Raw genomic sequence first — 20,153 nt, 5'->3', positions numbered from 1 at the left:
CCTCTGCAAGCCTGGCATGGGCCTCCTCCCTGCATGGAATCCTGGGGCCTTGTTTTCACTCTGGAGGCTTTCACCTTGGTATCGCATGTAGCTTCCATCTTGTGGGAATGACCTGATGCCCGAGTCACTAGGTTGTCCGGTTGGTTGCTGGAGCTTTCGCGATCCAGAATTGCACTGCACTGGTCACATTTAAAGCGCTGGGGACAGGGCCAGAGGTTGCCTCGTAGGGAAAGGAGTACAAGCGTGGGAGAAAGGGAAATTTCCCACTGTGCATTCCTTGGAGACTTATGGATTTTATACCATATCTGTGTGGTATCTATTAAATATATAAATCAGTTGATAAGATAGATACAATGGAGGACATTGATTTCTGTAACACTTGTATATGCGGTGCCCTGTTCTGAGCCAGGGGCTGTGATTAAGGCCAAGATACCGCCAAGTGCGAGGCATGGTCCCTGCCCACGAGTGGCCCCCGGTCCAGGGGGAGGCAGCCAAGCCACAGGCAGCTGCTGTCTGGTGTGGCTGGTGCTGGGGAGGGCAGGGTCTGCTCCCAGTAGTAAAGCATTTGAATACATGGCTTCAACCTTTCTTGCTGTTTCTACTTAGTTTTGCAGTTTGAGCTTCCCCCAGCAAACATTTGATGGCCATGTCGTCTCAGATCTTGTAACTAAAACAGGCATTGTAGGAGAAAGCACCTGGCATCCGGGTGCTCAGTTTCAGGAGGTCCAGCCTAGGCTGAGCACGGACCATCTCTCCCCTGGTCCCAGGCCGAGGGTCCTGCTTCTTTCATCTGCTGGGATTTTCTACCTCCTCTTCTTCTTCTCCTTCTCCTTCTCCTTCTCCTCCTCCTCCTCCTCCTCCTTCTTCTTCTTCTTCTCTTCTTCTCCTTCTTCTTCTCCTTCTTCTTCTTTCTACCCTTCCATTTTCTCAGAGCTTTAGGTTAAAAGGCTAACTGTATTTTTTAACTGGGGTAAATTCCCTTAACATAAACATAACCATTTTAAAGTATATAATTCAGTGGCATTCAGTACATTCACTGCTGTGCAGACATCACCTCTATTAAATCCTAGAAGGAGACCCCATCCCCAGTAAACAATTGTCCCCTGCCCCCTCCCCAGTCCCTGTCCTCTACCAATCTGCTTTCTGACTGTGGATTTACCCATCTGGGGTACTTCCTGTAAATGGAACCATCCAGTAAATGGCCTTTGGTGTCTGGCTGGTCTCAGCGTAATGTTTTCAAGGTCATCCGTTTTGTAGCCCATATCAGGATCTCATTCCTTCTTGTGGTTGAGTAACATTCAGTTGTGTAGATCCGGCACAATTTGTTCGTCCATTTTATGTGGTGGGGGCATTTGACTCTGGTGAGTAGAGCTGCTGTGGGGGCAGCTGGATTTAAACTTCCTGTACTACTTCTGGGGGCCCTGTGAGTGTTAGTGATTATCGTTGCCATCATTCATCACGGTAGTATGGTCCGTCTGTCTTCACCTCCTGCATTGTCGCCAAAGCGATCTTTCTAAGACACAAGAGTGGCATGCCACCCTTCTGTGCAGAAATACTCGATGGCTCTTCCCATCCCCCCCTTTTTATTTCTTTTTCTTTTGTTTTCCTTTTCCTCCCATAATGAAAGTGACTTCATCAGTTATCTTTTTTGCAATATGCAGCCCCTTGCAGACTCCTTGAAGAATCAAACAATCCACACAAGTATGGAAAAGGAAATAAAAGTCACTTAGAGTCCCACCCTCCTGAGATAGACTGCCCGTTGACATTGTAGAGACCATCTTTTCATGTATCTCTTTATGAGTAAATGCACGTACATTTATGTGCGTTTCAAGGAACGGGATAGTGTCACATGTGTGTTATTGTGGATACTCCCACTCGTTTTTCTCCCCTCCGTTGGCACTCTACCCTGTCTCTGTCCCCTCAGCCCGCAAACCCAGGTCATCAGCCTAGTGTGTCCTGGGCCCAGGCCCTTGTGTCCGGGAGCATGGGTTTGGGTCCTGGGTCTGCCACTCACAGATTACAGTTGTGTGATCCTGGCAAGTCATTAACCCCTTATGCCTTGCTTTTCTGTAAAATGGGGACAATAATCATACCTATCTCAGATCATTGTGGGGCTATTTGTTAAACCATGTAAGGTACTCAGAACAGAGCCCAGCACTTACTACATGATAGTAAGTGGAGCTCATTACACAGCAGCTGTGTGCTGCTGCGCTGTTCCCACCATATGTCCAGGAGTTGCTGGGCACAGGGGAAGCAGCAAAGTGTACAGAAAAAGGTCTTTTGGATTCCAGAAACTTCCAGTTTAGTTTGGGAGATCAAGCAGAAAGACACGAAAAGACAACCTATTAGAGAAGACCGGTTAGTGCAAGGCATGTTCCTTGCAGGTGAACAGACTAAGAGGGTTGCAGCCATGTTTGGAGGTTGGGGTGCCCTTGAGAGAGTAGGAATGGCTGGTACATGAATTGGCTCCTCAAGGGCTGATAGGACTCAAAAAATCTCAGAGCAGAGAGACACCTTCATCCTCAAGACCATGGGGGTACGAGGGCGTGAGGTCTAGGTTCCAGGAGCCAAGGGCTTGCTCTCACGGAGGAAAGGTAGGAGAGGACGCCAAACAGAGGACGCCAGGTTGTCAGCCCCATGATGTCTTGGGACAGACTTCTTTTGCCCCTCGCTGTTGGGCACCTGCCACATCCCCCTTCGGCTGGTCCGTAAGCAGATCCTCCCTGCCTCAGCGACACTTCATAGATCTTCCTTTATACCAGCTGGAACTTTTTATAAACAGAAGTTAACAATGGCCAGGCTATTGGGAGAGAAGACGCCTTACCTCCTCCCCCAACCTCAGACTTTGCTGCCTTCTCTTGTCCCCAGCCAACATCAACATGCCACCTCAGACACATCTCCTTCTGCTGGGCTCGCCTCCCCAGCTAAGCTGGGCCCTGGGCACTCCTGCACCACCGGGGGAAAGGACGGAGTCCCTCTGCCACGGTGCCCAGCACGTCTTGTCATCTTCTCTCCCCCCTGTGGTTGACACCTCTGGTGTGTCCTGCAGCATGGTGCGGACCCAGCCTTTTAGGAACTGTGCCTTCAAGGGGAGCAGGGCCACTCTCGTGAGAAAACTGTCCTCTCTGTCTCTTTCTTCAGGTGTGCGTATTCCTGTTGGACGACTCCTCTCCCATCCCAAGACTGGCTGCCTTTGTGTGTGCCCACAGAACGCCTTTCTTCTTTTTTTTTTTTTTTTTTTTTTTTAAATGATTTTTTATTATATTATGTTAGTCACCATACAGTACATCCCCGATTTCCGATGTAAGGCTCGATGATTCATTAGTTGTGTATAACACCCAGTGCACCATGCAATACGTGCCCTCCTTACTACCCATCACCGGTCTATCCCATTCCCCCACCCCCCTCCCCTCTGAAGTCCTCAGTTTGTTTCTCATAGTCCATAGTCTCTCATGTTTCATTCCCCCTTCTGATTACCCCCCCTTTCTTTATCCCTTTCTTCCCCTACCGATCATCCTAGTTCTTATGTTCCATAGATGAGAGAAATCATATGATAGTTGTCTTTCTCTGCTTGACTTATTTCACTTAGCATTATCTCCTCCAGTAGAACGCCTTTCTTCTTTTTAGGGCACCGCACAGCCAGATACTGGGCGAGGAGCATGGTACAAAGGAAATACAAACCAGGGGTTTATCATATCCTCATTCTGACAGGTTTAAATATAAGCACAATGTTTACCATATCTCCAGTGCGATGAGTTTTCGTGTTTTTAAAAGACTAATTGTGAGCCCCGCTGAAAGGTTTGTGTAGGAAGGAACACTTCTTTCTTCCCCCTTCAATTTAAACAGCAGCACTAGTTGGCATGACAACCCGTGCTATTAAAAGTAAAGCAACAAGCACTCTGCTTCCTCTGTTTTTTAGAATGAACCCAAACTGCTAAGTAGGTTTGTTTCTTGAATTTGACTATTAATGGCTCCATTTTGACAGAATGTTATGGGGTCCCTCTAGAAGGGTGTATGTGTCCCCTCTACATAGCTATGGCAGCTTTAGAGACAGAAATGATATTTTTATCTTTCCTGTTGAACTCATATTCATTTGTTTATGGTAAATCTCAACAACATTATAGTTCTGTGGGTAGAGCTGTCTGGCTCGTGCTTGTACCAAAGGGACACTTACACATTCCTAACCCAAACACTTATTTAATCAGGGAGCATTGTGAAAAACACTTGAACGTCTAACTAAGTCTGCTTACCAGGCCTACCATTTGTCAGTTTCTATTAGCGTTTGGTGTTTCGTGCAGCCCCACTTGGACTGCAGAAGCCCAGCCTTGACCTGGGTGCCAGGCTCCCTAGGAGGCGTCGGTGCGACCTGACCAACAGAGCCGCAGACCTCTGAGAGATGAAGGCAGAATGTTTAGTTCATGGGAGGTGTTCAGTAAAAACCTGAATAAACCAATGCTTCAAAGCCAATGTACCTTCTCATCCCACTCCCTTTCCTTTGATTTTTGAGATAAACTTTCCCTGGATATGCAATGAGTAGATCTTCCCCAGGTGAGCCCAAAGGGTGAAGGTCATGTAGCTGGGGAACAGGTAACAGAGGAAGAGCTGGGCCCAGTGTGGGGCAGAGCACTGTACAGATCCCAACTCTGGTCCAGCTTTGGGGGTCCCCCAGCTGGGACCAGGACCTGGCAGGCCTGCCCCAAAGAATCTCAGTTACTGACATGGCCACTGGCACCTCGGTTTCCACCATCATGGAAGCATTTCTTGAATTAAGTATCATTGCTCTCTTTTTATGGCCCTCAATGACTTTGATAGGCCATTTTAACCTTTTTAAAAGGTGTACAGTTCAGTGGCATTCATTACATTCACAGGATTGTGCAACCTTCATGACTATTTCCAAATTTTCCATCACCCGAAACAGAAACTCTTTACCCATCAAACAATAACTCCCTATTCCCTCCTCCCCCCACCCCGCAGCCTGGTCACCTCTCATCTACTTTCTGGCTCTGTGAGTTTGCATCATGTAAATGGAAGCATGCAATACTTGTGGCTTGTGTCTGGCTTATTTTACCTACCCTCATGTCTTTGAGGTTCCACTCTGTTGTGATAACACATCTGATAGCGTGTATCAGACTCTTTCCTGTTTTGGCTGAATAATATCCCTTGTATGTATAGGCCACATTTTGTTTATCCGTTCATCTACTGGTAGACATGTGTAGTGTTTCCAGCTTTTGACTCTCGTGAATAATGCTGCGACGAACATTGGCCTACACATATTGGAATTCCCGTTTTCAGTTCTTTTAAGTATATATGCACGAGTGGAATTGCTGGCTCATGTGGTAATTCTGTGTTTAACTTTCTAAAGAACTACCAAACTATTTTTCATAGCAGCTGCATCATTTTCCATTCCCAGCAGCGGAGCACAAGAGTTCCAAGTTCTCCACATCCTCGCCCATACTTGTTACTTCTGTTTTGTTTTGTTTTGTCATAGCCATCTTAGTAGGTGTGAAATGGTATTTCATTGTGGGTTTGATTTGTGTTTCCCTAAGGACTAATGATGTTGAATATCTCTTCATGTGCTTTTTGGCCATTTAATGTGTCTCGTTTGGAGAAATATGTATTCAAGACCATCGCCCATTTTTAATTTGGGTTGTTTGTCTTTCTGTTGTTGAGTTATGGGAGTTTTTCATTTATTGTAGATAATAAAACCTGAACAGATTTGATTTGTTAATATTTCTCCCATTTTGTTGGCTATCTTTCCATTCTCTTGATAATGTCCTTTGATCCACAAAAGCTTTTAGTTCTGAGGAAATCTGTTCTGTCCATTTTTTTTTCTTTTGTTGCTCATGCATTTGGTCTCATATCTAAGAATCCATTGCCAAATCCCAGGTCATGAAGATTTACTCCTATGTTTTCCTGTAAGAATTTTATGGTTTTTGCTTTTTTATTTAGTATGTTGATCCATTTTTAGTTAATTTCTGTATTTTAAGTAGGGATCCAACTTCATTCTTTGCACGTGGAAATGCAGTTGTCCTAACAACATTTGTTGAGAGACTGTTCTTTCTCCTTTGAATGGACTGGGCCCCCTGGCCAAAAATCATTTGACTGTAGATGGCGTGGGTTTGTTTCTGGGATCTCAGTTCTATTCCATTGGTCTATACGTTTATCCTTATGCCAGTACCATACAGTTTTGATTACTGTATCCTTGTTATAAGCTTTGAAATCAAGAAGTGTGACTCCTCCATTCTTGCTCTTTTTCAAGATTGTTTTGCCCTATTCCGGGCCCCTTGCAAGTCCACGTGAATTTGAAGATGGCTCTTCCATTTCTGCAAAGAAGGCTGTTAGAGTTTTCGTAGAGGTCGTGTTGACCTTGTGGATCGTTTGGATGGTGTTGTCCTCCTAACAATAGCTCATGTTTTGATATCAGATCATCTTCTGAATCTCAGTTCTGCTGTTTTCTATGCTGTGTGTGAACTTGGGCAGATTCCTTTACCTCTCTAAACCTGTCCCCTTATGGGGACAATACAGATAATGATAGACCCTCCCTCTGAGGGTTGTTGTAAGGATTGAAGAGAGAGTGTATGCCAAGTGCATGTTACTGTTCTTATCAGTGGTGTTGATAGTCTGCTTTCTCAAGTAAAAGTCCCTCTGTAGTTACCCTGGAAGATAATGCTTGACCCCTGGTAGGGTCTGTCATTGAATAGTGGAAAAAACCAGCCTTGGAGTCAAAGCGTATCTGAGTTCAAATCCTGGCACTACTCTTTGCTAGCTTGTGATTTTGGAAAGAGTTAGCCACCCCGGGCTTCTACCTCAGAGGTAGTTATGAAGCTTGGTGAGACAATAGGTATGAAATAGCACAGCAATGGATATATAATACTACCATTCCATTCCTCTCTGGTTAGTAGAAAGGATGGATCCGAAGTTTGTCCCCCATAAGTTCCACCTGTTCCGTCTCTTTGGAACAAGAGGGCAAATTGAGAGCAACTGTTACATTGTCTTCTTCCCTTTAGCACAAAGTATCCCATGCCTTTAGTTTGGGGGTTGGCACACTTTTCTACAAAGAGAGCCAGACACTAAAGATTTGAGAACCAAGAGGCAAAATCAAGGATATTGTGTAGGTATGACAAAAGAGGAAACAAATTTCCACAGAATTTTTATTGATTAAATTCAAAATACAATAGTGAGTACAACTTTCTGTAATATGGGTCCACTAATAAGAAGAATGGGATGGTTTTGGAGGATAACATTTCACTTCATTTGGGCTCAGAGTTAGTGTTTACTCTCATCAGACTGCTGGCAAATGTTCGTCTATGCAATGACTCTTAGCTGTTGGACTCTAGGACAACAAGCCACAGGTCAGATTTGGTGCTCAGGCCATCCATAGTGCATAGACCTGAGATTCTCAGCATTTCCCATGTACTCTTCCCAAGTGCTCTCTTGTTTGGGTGGCCCCCTTAGAGGATATCCGGAAGAATGGATCCTCACTTGACCCAGGTTTATCCCTTCATTCAACTGAACACCTGTTTTGTGTGTGACACACCCCTGGGCTGCCGTTAGCTTGACTCCTCCGTCCCCTCCCTCCATCCTTGCGAGGGCAAAGCAACAGCCCCCATTGAAGGGCAAACACCCAGTGCCCCCAGCCAGAGCAGGCAGACTGAAAACAGACAAAGACCCAAGGTGAGAGGCAGTGGTGGAGGAGGCGGTGGACAAACAGACACCCATTTCTTGAATTTAGTGATTGATTTTGCAGGACTAACAAGGAGCAGCCACATGAGCACAAGAACAGATGGAAGAGTATTTGAGTAGGACCCTGGAGACCCTTCACTCGCTAGGCAGACTTGATCGAGTTGCTTCATATAGTTGAGCAGACAGTGTGCCAGAGGATGGCAGCCAACATTCAAATTGTATAATAAAGTCCGTGACCTTTGAATAACAGCGCACACTCTACTCCTCCCACCATGGCCAGAAGCAGTGGTAGCCTTTCATTTCAGCATTTGCCAAAGCAATAAAGCTTTGAGAAACCTCTGCTTGGAGCAGTATTGGTGTTTGAACGCAAAAAGAGAAATGGATGGAGGCACAGATGTGGGGTTTGCTCTATTTTATTTCTCTTTGCAGAGGAGAAAGCTTATTAAGCAGGACTTGATGGACATCATCTATTTCCTCAAAACCTGGGGAAGGGGGAACATTTCTTTATAGTTGAGAGTCCCATAAGCATGACTGTTTGAAGCTTTTCCTGGACCCAGACTCTCGTAGAGTAGAGCCCTCAAGCTCCACTGTCATGTGTACTTTTATTTGTGGTTAATTTAGAAACCAGGGCTCAGAACTGAGCACGAGAGCTCTGATTTCAGGTCTGCCACTGTGTGACCCTGGGCGGGTCCTGTCTTCTCTCTGGGTCTTAGTTTCCTCATCTGTAAAGAAGAATGGGGAATCTCTGAAAGATAGTGGTCCCAAATGTCCCAATTGCGTAGATCATTTTTCACTGCTAAAAGTAAAGACATGAACCACGTTAAAGTTAAAAAAAAAAAACAAAAAAACAACCCCACAGTTTTACACAACTGCAAAAGATTGCATTTATCAACTAACTCATTAAGGGTATATGATGTAGAAAAGAAAATTCTCCTAACCAATTGAAGGATCTCTGTTACGAGAACTTTTAGGACATGGCCAACCTGCCCACAGAGGTGAATAATGAAGGCAGTTTGCTGTGTTATTTGTTCTATTTTAATGCTGATGGATTATTGACATAAGCTGCAGGCTAAATTTGAGGGGTATCTGATTATTTTATTCCTAACCCCTCCCCCCTGGGTGTTGGCTGCTGAATCTCACTCTTGAATTCCAAAAATAGGCTTTGGCTTTTCCTTGCTTGTGGTTATCGCCCAGCTGTCACTGCCACGCACCCGGTTCATGTAATTGGGATTTGGGTACTAGGAAGGTAATTGCAAAATCCCTTCCTTGTGCCAGAAGAGCTTCTCATTCCTGGACCCCCCTCAGAGGTGGCTGGTTTATGAAAAGCCAAAATAAGGACCGGAAAGGAGGAGCTCTTGCTCCCAAAAGGAAACATTTTCACAGGTGGCATTTTTGACGACCTCACTCAAATGATTAGGGTGCCATTTAGAGTCTAATTATTGTTCTACCAAATATTTGTGGTATTACATGAATGTTATCTGGGATTTAGTGAGGTGGCAGAAGTGTGATGAAGGCGAATGGACCTGTCTTTCCTGGTAGAAATAACACCACTGCCACAGCCCCCTTCTTTTCTCACAAGGGAGGTGGCTAGGGGGTGTTGCCTGCTGGCTGGTGTGCGTGACCCAGGCATCTGCCCCCTGTCCCTCTGCCCAGGCCACACTGCTGCCTCTACATTGGACACCACAAGTGTGTAAGGGCTGGAATCTCGCTGTCATGTCTCCCTTTCTGTCCTTCCTTTGCCATCCACCAGCATCCCCATGCCATTCCCAGGGCCCCTCTCTCTCCCCTTCATTTCCCCTCAGGTCAAACTCCGAGCCCCTCAGCATCTGCCACTTCTTTGTTTCATAAAAGCACCATCAACAGTAACATGTTTATCGCATTGGCTCCATGGCAGACACTCTTCTAAGCATTTGACATGCGTTGCTTCACTCAACCCTGCAACAGGGTTGGTTGGTGAGTTGGAAGTTTGGATGAGGCCTGGGCAGTGGGCTCCAGGGCCAGAACCTTTACCATGTACTGCTCTCGCTTGGCCTCATGCCGCTGCTGTCCTCTTCCCAGCCACCAGCCACGCGGGGCCAGGGAACAGAAGCAGCCTCTTACCTGCCCACAGTGCACAGACACCCGTGGTTCTCGCAAGTCCACTTCATTGGTCCTTCTTTCAGACTGGAGCTGTTACAGAAATGCAAATGTTTTTATTTTATTTTATTTCAGTTCATTTTACAGCATATATTCTGATTGCAATCTCCCCCAGTCCATTAAAACTGGAAATTTTTCCTTTGTCATATACAGAGATGATTAGGGTGTTTCAAAGGGCTAGTCAGAACTGGGTGAACAAATCTGAGGAGCCAAAGCTCTGGATAGCAAATGCCTCCAGGGTCAGCCCAAGTGCCTTTTATTCTCAGATGCATTCACTGGGAGAGGGCTTCCTTTTGGTCCTGAGATATGTTGACCTGAGCTGCCAGGGGCTGTATACTCTTGATGTTTACAGGAACACAGGGGAGGACATGATACGTGGCCAAGCGGTATGCTTGGCATTGGGCTTTCAGAAGCACCTAGAGCTCTCTGGGCACTTTCTCAGAGCAAACGAGTCATCACTATATATAAAATGCCAAGAGCCCCAGGAGGACAGAGCCATTGGCTCAAACACCTCAGAACTGGGGGTGAAGGCTAATTTGTAGTCATTGGCTTGTATTTCCAGACTCTCTTTATGACACACCTGTGACTTAGTATGAGCTGTGGGTCGTTTTAGTTATGGGAAGGAGGTCCAAACTGGGAGGTCCAAACTGTGAAAGATGTGGCAGCGAGGGGAAATGCCTGAGTAACACAACCTTGGTGCCTTTGACATGGGCTGTGGTGCCGGTGAGTTTCATGGGGTCTGAGAGGTTTCTCGAAAATTCTGCAAGCTGGAAAGGCCTCAGTGCTTTGTGCCTCGGGGAGCCCAAAGAGGCCTTGGGAGCAAGGGCCCCATTAGCAGTAAAAAATATTGCTGAATCTCCAAAATAGTTCAGGGAACATGTGGCGTTTTTAGGGGCCTTTTATTTAGCTATACTTTGCTTTATGCAGCATGAGTGGGCCTGATAAGTTAAGCGTGAGTGGCATGTCTGTAATTAAAGTCGCAGAGGCAGCAGAGTGTTGTGGTTCAGAGCTCCGACTCTGGAACCAGACTGCCTGGATTCAGGTCCTGCCTCTTCCACCAACACTCTGAGGCCCCACATAGTCACGCGGGGGACCCCATACTGGAGTCTGTGCTCCAGTTTCCTCATCTGTAAATGGGGGACCATAACGGTGCCTGCTTGTCCTTGTAGGGTTGTTAGGACAAGCACTGGGGCAATTCTTGTAAAGCAATTAGAATGGCTCCTGGGAGGGGGGGCGCCTGGGTGGCTCAGTCGGTTGAGCATCTGCCTTCAGCTCAGGTCATGATCTCAGGGTCCTGGGATCAAGCCCTGCCTCGGGCTCCCTGGTCAGCAGGGAGTCTGCTTCTCTCTCTCCCTCTGACCCTTCCCTCTGCTCATGCTCTCTTACTCTCTCTCAAACGAATAAGTAAGAAATCTAGAAAGAAATCTAGAAAAGGAAGGAAGGGAGGGAGGGAGGGAGGAAGGGAAGGAGGAAGGAAGGAAGGAAGGAAGGAAGGAAGGAAGGAAGGAAGGAAGGAAGGAAGGAAGGAAGGAATGCTCCTGGCTACATTGTCAGTGTTATCCAAAGGCTGGTTGTCTTAGTCTATTCAGACTGTTTTAACAAAATACCACAGACTGGGGGGCTTATAAACAATAAGCATTTATTTCTCACATTTCTGGAGGCCAGACGTCCAAGATCATGGCTCCAACAGATTGGATATCTGGTGAGGGCCCACTTCTGGGCTGCAGACTGCAGCTTCTTCCTGTGTCCTCCTGTGGTGGAGGGGGCAAGGGATCTCCCCTCTCTTATGAGGGTGTTAATCCCATTCCTGAGGGCTCCACCTTCATGACCTCATCACCACCCAGAGGCCTCACCTCTTAACACCATTGTATTGGGGATTAGGTTTCAACTTGAATGTGGGACACAGACATTCAGTCCATACCACTTGTTAAGGAAATAGATAATAAACGTATATTCCAGTCTGGTTCTGTAAAGTTGTGTATTATTTTCAAGGATCTCATATAGAATCCTTGGCTAAGATGAGAAAGCATTTTGTAAAGTAAGTAATGATTTCTGATATATTATAAATTTGAACTTTCATATTCCAATTTTTATTAAATTTAGATAAAGTGATAGGTATTATACAGTTTCTTAATATAAGAACATTAAAGTTTAAAAAACAGCTAATAGCTAACCTTTATCTAGCACTTAGTAGCCCATATCTGAGGTACTATTCTTATTGCTTATCTGTATTAACTAATTTAATCTTCCTGATAACTCTCTCTGTTAATTACTATTGCATTTCCCACTTTACGGTGAGGAATCTGGGTATAGAGAGGTTCATCGGCTTGTCTGAATCCACACACTCAGTCTGTGGTGGTGCCTGACTTGACTTCTAGCTACTGTTCCAAATTCCCTATTCCGGAAGCTTCTCAGGCAGAAGTAGTACAACTGCTTGGGGGCCAGGAGACAGGGGTTGTTTGTAAGAGCCGGAAGCATATGACTGGGTGTACGTTCAGGGCCTTGGTTGTAGGTAGCGGAACCTGACTAGTTCACTCAGGCAGAAGAGGCATTCATCCGTGTGCAGTGCTCACAGGATCCACAGAAGGTGTGAGCAGAAATTAAGAAGGCAAGGTCCGTGCCCGGTTTGGGAGGACACCACTGGCTCCAGGGCCTCCACCGACCCTGCTGGTCCTGTGGCCCCAAGCCCAGCCGCTGGGAATAACATCCCAGCCCCTCTCCTCCCCGCTCCAGAGGCGGAGCTCTGGCAGGAGCATCTGATTGGCTCACGTGCTTGGGTCACGTGACACGCTTCTGCTTCCGTCATTCAAGGCATTCTTACTGGCAGGCAGAGAGGCTGCTTTCCTCATACCTAGGGTGCACCCCCCAAATCCCCAAACAAAAAAATCAGAAGAGTTTTGAGGTGAGAGGAAGCCAAAATGACAAATGTCCTCTTCTTTGGGGACTTCAACTGGATGGCTCTCAAGTTCCCTCGGAGCCCCAGGATTCTCTGGCTCTGCTCCTTACGAGAGCTGGTATTTTCCTGGTACCATGGCTGATAGAACATGGATTGGAGCTCTGTACCAATTAGACTTCCAGTAAGTGTTTTTCAGTGAGTATAATGAGTATGTTAGCCTTTGGCACAAAAGAAAATAAGGATGCCACTTATTTATAGCATCTAGCTTTCTGATTCAGAGCAGGCTGTTGGAGCGGCTGAGCTCCTTTTGTTTATCGGTAAAACAGTTGATACTTATCATTCCTCTTAGCAATCGGGGGAAGAAAAGCGCTTAAACATTTAAATGTTTCTGTGTATATATTTAAGTACTTAGTGGTTATATCGCAATGAGCTGGTTGCGTAGAGCTGTTAGGACAAACCTCATTTTTGATCGTCATCTAGGGCCTTCTCCACGCACTGGCTCCTTTGCCTAATTCCTGCGATGTGATCCTGATTCCTGGTTCCTCCTCCCCCACCATCCCTCATCCCCTGACTCAGTTTCTAAGTATTGTTGGCTTTTCATCACTTGGTGCTCTCTCCGGAGCACCTGTCCTCCCCCACTTCTTGCCAGCCCATTCCACCCCACACCTGGATAAGGTCCCCCTCTGTGCTTCTTGCCTACTTGATCTTTTCATCAAAAGGCTTTAGTTTTCGTTCCCAAGGTGCTTCTTAAGGGCACAGTGAGGGCTTCTTAAGGACTTCCTGTTCTTACCAGTATAGCAGAGCTGTTAAGAGGGCTCTGGGGTCACGTTCAGATCCCAGCTCCGCTGTTGAGTATCTGTGTTAGTGATAGGTGTAGCCAGAAGTAATTAGCAAAACCAACTCACAGTGACTTAACCAAATCAGAGTGAATTTCTTCCCCCATGACAAGAAGTCTGGTGAGGCTGCAGTCACAGCTGCAGCACATCATGGCCTCAGGGACCCAGTGCTTTCTCTCTTTCTGCTCAGCCCTTCTAGAGAGTGGGTCTCCTCCTCATGCTCCCACCATTCCTGGTGGCCCAGGTGAGAAGGCCAGGGCTGAGGACAGAGTGTGTGCCAGCTGGGACAGCCCTCCTCTTAGACACCCCTGCTGGAGGCCTCCCCCAGCGGCTTCTGCTGACATCATAGCGTCCAGAAGGAAGTCCCATGTCCACAGATTTTGGCTAAGCACGTTGCCAATGTGATCAAGATGAGGGACCAAGTGTTCATCTTGCTTGGGATCGGCAGATGCCCTTCCCATCCCATCACTAGGCATATAGGTGGTGCTTATTAAATGCTAACTACTTCGCTTTTTAGTATATTTCTGTTAGGGCAGGTTTTCACAATAAACCAGCTACCATACTGTTTGCTGGGACCTTCTCTGTAAATACCACCCAAAATTCTCTCCCACCTCCTCATTCTGCCCTTATCATTTCCTACAGTCTCTCAGCCTCTCCGAGGCTCCTGTGGCCACCTGCCCCTCCCTGTGAGACCATCCATTAGTCCTGAAACTTCCATTGTCGCTCCCCCTGCCCCGGGCTGGCCACAGAGCATCACTAGATAGAACTGGCAGCCCGGTGCTGGGGACCCCAGTGCCTGACACCCCAGTCCCCAAGGTGACCCCGATGTCAACGTTCTGTCCCCTCAGGGTGGAATTGTTGTTTAAAGCCTTTTTATCCTTTTTAAAAGCTCCCAGCCCTATTCCATTTCTCTGCTCCCATGCCCACTTCATCCCATCTTTGCCAAGAAGACAGTGGCTGGGTCGGACAGCTAGGAAGGGGCCCTCCTCTTCATCTTCTAGAGCCTGCCTTTTGAAGAGAAGGCCTTACGCCAGGGGCCTTGTCTGCTTGTTCGTCTCAGGTTGCCTCCATGGAAAGACAGAGTATAGATAAGTCTCCATTCTTCCTCCTGCAGGCATGTGCTTCACACATCCTGTCCTTACTTCTCACCTTCTTTTCTCTGTTCCTCGGGTGGTGCCCTCCAGTGCCCCCCAGAATTGTGCTCCCAGAGCTCAGCCGCCCACTGCCTGATCCGGGGCCTCCAGGCCTCCAGCGCTCTGACCCTCTCATTGTCTCCACCCTGAGACCCCCCGTCTGCGTCTCCTTTCCTGGCCTTGAAGTTGAGATGCTTCCCGAGGTCCTGCCCCAGCTGCCCTCCCTGCTAGCACTCCTCTCATGTTCTCCAACCTCTTCCGATGGTGTCCCTGTTTTCTCAAATGTACTTTTCCCCCAGTTATTTTATTGTGGTAAAATACATATGTTACCGCCTTAACCATTTTAAAGTGTGCAGTTCGGTGGTGTTAAATACAACCACAGTGTCATGCAGTCATCAGCACTGCCCATCTCCAGAATGCTTTTCATCTTATAAAACTAGAACTCTGTCCCCATGAAATGCTCACTCCCCCGCCCCTGGCACCCCCCCACCCTACTCCCTGTCTCTACGATTTTTACTGCTCTAAGTACGTCATACAAGTGGAATCATATGATATTTACCTTCTTTGTGACTTATTTCACTGAGCGTCACGTACTCAAGGTCCATCCATGTGGTAGCATCTGTCTCCTTTTTAGAATTTCCCTCCTTTTTAATTTAAGGCTAGATGGGGGTGCCTAGGTGGCCCAGCCGGTCAAAGATCCGACTCTTGATTTCGGCTCAGGTCATGATCTTAGGGTCCTGGAGCCCTGTGTCATGCTCGGCACTCAGCAGGGAGTCTGCTTCTCTCCCCTACCCCCGCTTGCGTGTGCTCTCTTTCTCTTTCTAAAATGAATGAGTAAATCTTTAAAAAAATAAATAAATAAATTTAGGGCTAGATAATATTCCATTGTATGCTTACATCACATTTTGTTTTATCTGTTCATCCGTTGATGGACATTAGGTCCCTTCCATGTTTCAGCTATTGTGAATAATGCAGCTGTGAACATCGATGTATGAATACCTGTTTGGGTCCCTGCTTTGGATTCTTTGGGGTCTGTCTTCATGCCAGTACCATGCTGTTTTGATTGCTGTAGCTTTGCAGTAAGCTCTGGAATGAGGAAGTATGAGTCCTCCAACTCTGTTCTTTTTGGAGATTGTTTTGGCCATTTGGAGTTCTTTGAGATTTCATGAATTTTAGGATGGGTTTTTCTATTTTTGTAAAAAAAAAAAATGCCATTGGGATTTTGATAGGGATTGATTGTATTGAATACATAGATTGCTTTGAGTAGTATTGACATTTTAAAAATACTAAGTTTTCCAATCCATGAACATGGGATGTGTTTCCGTTTATTTATGCCTTTAATTTCTTTCAGCTCAAATGTATGTCTTTTGTTAGATCTTCTCCTGAGGCCCCAGATTGTCTCCAGTAAGTTACCACATGACACTTCAAGCTCACCATGTTCCTTACCAAGCTGATTAATAAAAAACCTTTCTCCTGCTTTCTCCTTTTATTCTAAAATTTTTCTCTTTCTCTCTCATAAACACACACGTGTGCACACATGTGCATACACAAGGGTCTTCTCTGCCATGGGTCTGCTCCCAGAGACTTTGGAAGCCTCCTTCAGTCCCTACACCTCACCAGCCATCCTGCCCCCTTCCTAGGGTGGCCTGTCTTACCGCTTCTAACTCAGACACATTTCTTCGTTCTTAAGTCCCTGAACCATTCTATGCACCTTATTCCTGGTCTGTCTCCATTCTGATCGCACAACCTGCCCCCCAAATGACCTTCCTAAGCTCCGATGTGATCCTTACCACTCTGTGCAGAAACCAGAGGCTCCTCACTGATGGAGAGTAAAGTATGTTTGTAGACTGCCCACCCAGGCAGGTACATAGGTGACATAGAAGTCAGAATTTTTGCCCTTGATCGTTTCTCATAGTGGGATATGGCTGGGCTGGGGCAGGAAGAGTGAAGACAGTAACATTAATGTACAGTTATGAATTTGAGGAACACAGAGAGAGGAAGGGGAACCAAAGCTGAGATGGAGGAAGGAGATGGAACATCCTTGAAACAGAGCTGCCATGTCAGCCCACACCTGCCTTGCAGCCTGATTCCACCCATTCCTGCCTGTGCACCCTAAGCTAGGTTTATACTGGACCACCTGCCATCGTCGAGTCAGAGTGTACCCTGTTACCTCCATGTCTCTGTTCATACGCCTGTCTTCCAAATCATAGCTGCATTTTTTTTTTCTTTCTTGTTAATCAAGGCCCAGCTCAAGGAGCATCTTTCTAGGAGGCCATTTCTGAATCCGGTGATTACTTTCCCATGCTTGGCGCACTTGTCCTTCTGGGCCTTGTGTTTGAGTTGTGTCCCTGCCTCTTTCTTTGTCCTGGATGAAAAACCACTTGAGAATCAAGGGTTGTGTTGTAGTCAGCTGTGGATGGTCCTGGCTTCTGGCACAGCCCCCCGTAGGGGCTCCTCAGGAGGGGTTTGGTAGAGGATTCCGTCTTAAGCATTCAAGGGAAGGGAGTTTTGTAGGACTTAATGTGCATAGACACAAATTCACAGTTGTCCAGTTGTGCCCCTGGTGGTTCTCAGATGTCTGCAATTGTTCTTCTCTCTGACCAGTGCTTGGAAAGAGCCATGAAGTTTGCCTTTGAGGAGTTCCAGCTCTGGTACCAGTTTGCTCTGTCTCTCATGGCCGCGGGAAAAGTGAGTCGCCCCTTGGGATGCGTCATCCTCCCCGTCAGTGTTCACGTCTCGGAATTCCAAGGGGTGAATCAGACCTTGGAGAAGTCTAAACCAACTATTTGAAGCTGTCCTGTGGTCATTTATAAAAGATTGATCAAATTTAATGATATGGGAGCCAGCATGGACACACCATTAAGAAGAAAAAAATCTGACATATTTGCCTTTTTCTGGCCCTTTTAACATTGTCATATGAAGACAGGGCTTAAACCAAGGCTGGTTCTTCACACAGACCCTTTCACTTATCTGAAAGCATGAGTGTATTCCTGGAGGGCGACGCCATTAGCGGTCGTTAGCGATGTACCACATTAGGCAGCGTATGACACTGGTTGAAAGCGCGGGCTGTGGAATCCAGGTGCCGAGGTTGAGGCCTTGACCCAGGCCAGGTCACTTAGTACCTTCACGTCCTCCTCGGCCAAGTGGAGGCATCACAGCACCTTCCCTCATAGAGCCGTTATAGGTAAATGAGGTAATACCCGTAAGATGCGTGGAGCAGCACCCCCCACGCAGTACACGTGCAGTAAAGGGAGGAGCCATTGTTCTTCTTGTTAATTCAGGCCATTTAGTGACTTTTGAAGTCTGAGATATGAGATTATTTGGGCCAAGTGGAGGCAGGAATTTATTATAGTGTGCTCTAAAATTATATAGTTTATTTTTCATAATAACTTAAGCCTTCACTGTCTTTTTTTTTTATTTCTTATTTTTACAATGGCTACACAAATAAGGAAGAAAATGAGGGTAATTCCAGGGAAGCATCTCTGCTTGTTCCAACCACAGTTTACTCCCCTGTCACTCAAGAGCCCCACGCTCTGGTTGTCTCCATCCTCAGGCCCCCGCGTGGTTGGGCTCAAGGTTGAAAAACCTCGTTAAGAGGGCATCCTAACTAGAACCCCTCAGGGAAGGCCTTAGTGTTTGGTTCCATCAAAAACTTTTGAGTTTCACAGAAATAATCTCCTTTTGCCAAGTCTGCACGGGCCGTGAAGGTGCTGAAAGAGTGTATCCGTCTGAAGCCCGATGACGCCACCATCCCGCTCCTCGCCGCGAAGCTGTGCATGGGCTCCCTTCACTGGGTGAGTAGGGCTGGGGCCCTGCGCTCGCAGGAGGGACTGCCAACCTTTTCCACCTCAAGACACTGAGAGAAAATAGCAGTTCATCAGCTACACAAAAACAAGGCTCTTCAGAGCCCGGGCTCCCAGGCTCCCTCAGGCCTCACCCACATCTTAGGACTGAAAGGAATCATGTTCCTGGGACACTCCAGGTGTTTCTTTTTCATGGGAATATGCTTCAAAAGTTAATTGATGAAATAGAATTGGAATTCATGCTCCCATAAGTCTTGCTGTATATGCAGCGGGTGCAGGACTGAAAAAGTTTATGTCACCGAATGATTCACTCTTAGCAGAGCTGAGTTTTTCTATAAAGCAAAGAACTACCCTCTACTGCAGCTCATGTGTAAACCAGCTGTGCTTATTCCTCTTCCTTCATATAGGCTTTCCTCTTCAGATATTCTTGTCCAGATTTGAACTGGGGAATAGTCTGGTTTGTAACAGTTCTGGTACCTCAAAAATATACTATTTGAGTGGAAAATGGAAAACCCCAGACTAACCCCTGAGGTGGTGGTACGGATTATTGCCACCTACGATCCAGTTTGAATTTCTCTTCTTTAACTACGTATCAAGATTAATCATAAGAAGAATTTGCTCAAAAGACCGCAGTGCTTTGAAGGTCCTTGCTGCCTGTTTTTTTTCCATTTATCCTCACCCAGCAGGACAAAGGTAGGCCTTGGGAGAAAGCATTCTGCTTCTGCTAAATTTGACTGGGGGAAATGTGGAAGGAGAAAGACACTTTGAAAGAGCAGGCTCTCACCTGAAACTCACAGCTGCGAAGGTATCGCGTGGTCCGAAAAGGATTCCATGATTTGGTGCCACCGGCGAGGGAGCAACTCAGGCCCCAGCAGCAGGCGGGAGAGCAGCCCAGACCGTGCAGCTTTTGCAAATGCCAGTTTCCAGCCAGGACTCTGTCACGTCCCTTCCAGCTAGGCCACTGTTCATGACTGTCCCATAGATCTCTCTAAGGCCAAAAATGAACCGGACTCTTTTTTTTTTTTTTTTAAAGATGAGCCTAACAAATCTTTTCTGTATATCTTTTGTATGTTTTTATTATTAAAATTTCCAAACTCCACAAAAGTAAAGAGTATAAGGAGCTCCCGAGTATTCTTACCCAGCTTCAGTGACCTCCACATTGGCCATATTTTGAAGGAACGAATCTTATTATTCTGGCTTCTAATGAATTGTGCCAAAGGTCTTATTGTTGGTGTAGTTTACAGGTGCACATTTTCTCGTTGGCATCTGCTGATGCAAGGTCCATGTGCTGTGCGTTAAAAAATAAGTAAACGGGAGTTCTGAACATGTTAAGAGCTTATAGGAAAGAGAATCCAAGCCTAAATCTAATCTTTTTGTCAGTAAAAAAAAAAAAAGGCAGGACCCAGACACAAAGAGTTTCAAAGAGTTTAATTTATTTATTTATTTATTTATTTATTTATTTATTTATTTATTTATAAATTCACTGAATACCTAACACAGCCTAATTACAAAACCAATTAGTAAAAAATAAAGATGAAAAAGATAGAAAACCACCCCCCAAGAATGAAAATGACTTTGGAAAAGAAGGTGAAAAAGCAATACAGAAAATGTTAAAGAAAAAAGGCAAGGTAGGAACCCTGAGGACTGTCGGAGAGACTCAAATAAA

At 46.2% G+C, this 20,153-nt stretch overlaps 1 protein-coding gene across 9 annotated transcripts in view; it reads left to right on the top strand.

Moving 5' to 3' along the window:
• The window catches only part of TTC7B (tetratricopeptide repeat domain 7B), a 250,186-nt gene that overhangs the window by 126,403 nt on the left and 103,630 nt on the right, over positions 1-20,153 (top strand). For all 9 annotated transcript variants that reach the window (XR_015721857.1, XM_045807632.2, XM_045807635.2 and 6 more), the window contains 2 exons: positions 17,289-17,372; positions 18,374-18,478. Coding sequence is in view for 8 of the 9 variants with exons in the window: in XM_045807632.2 (XP_045663588.2) it covers positions 17,289-17,372; positions 18,374-18,478 (189 nt within the window). In the remaining variant the exon portion in view is untranslated. The remainder of the gene's footprint in view (positions 1-17,288; positions 17,373-18,373; positions 18,479-20,153) is intronic.

This window comes from Ursus americanus, chromosome 26 (genome assembly GCF_024610735.1).
Source record: "Ursus americanus isolate L20-20 chromosome 26, mUrsAme1.1.p, whole genome shotgun sequence".
Classification (NCBI taxonomy): Eukaryota; Metazoa; Chordata; class Mammalia; order Carnivora; family Ursidae; genus Ursus; species Ursus americanus.
Note: the sequence above shows the minus strand (reverse complement) of the source record. Positions and strands in the feature narration are given on the sequence as shown.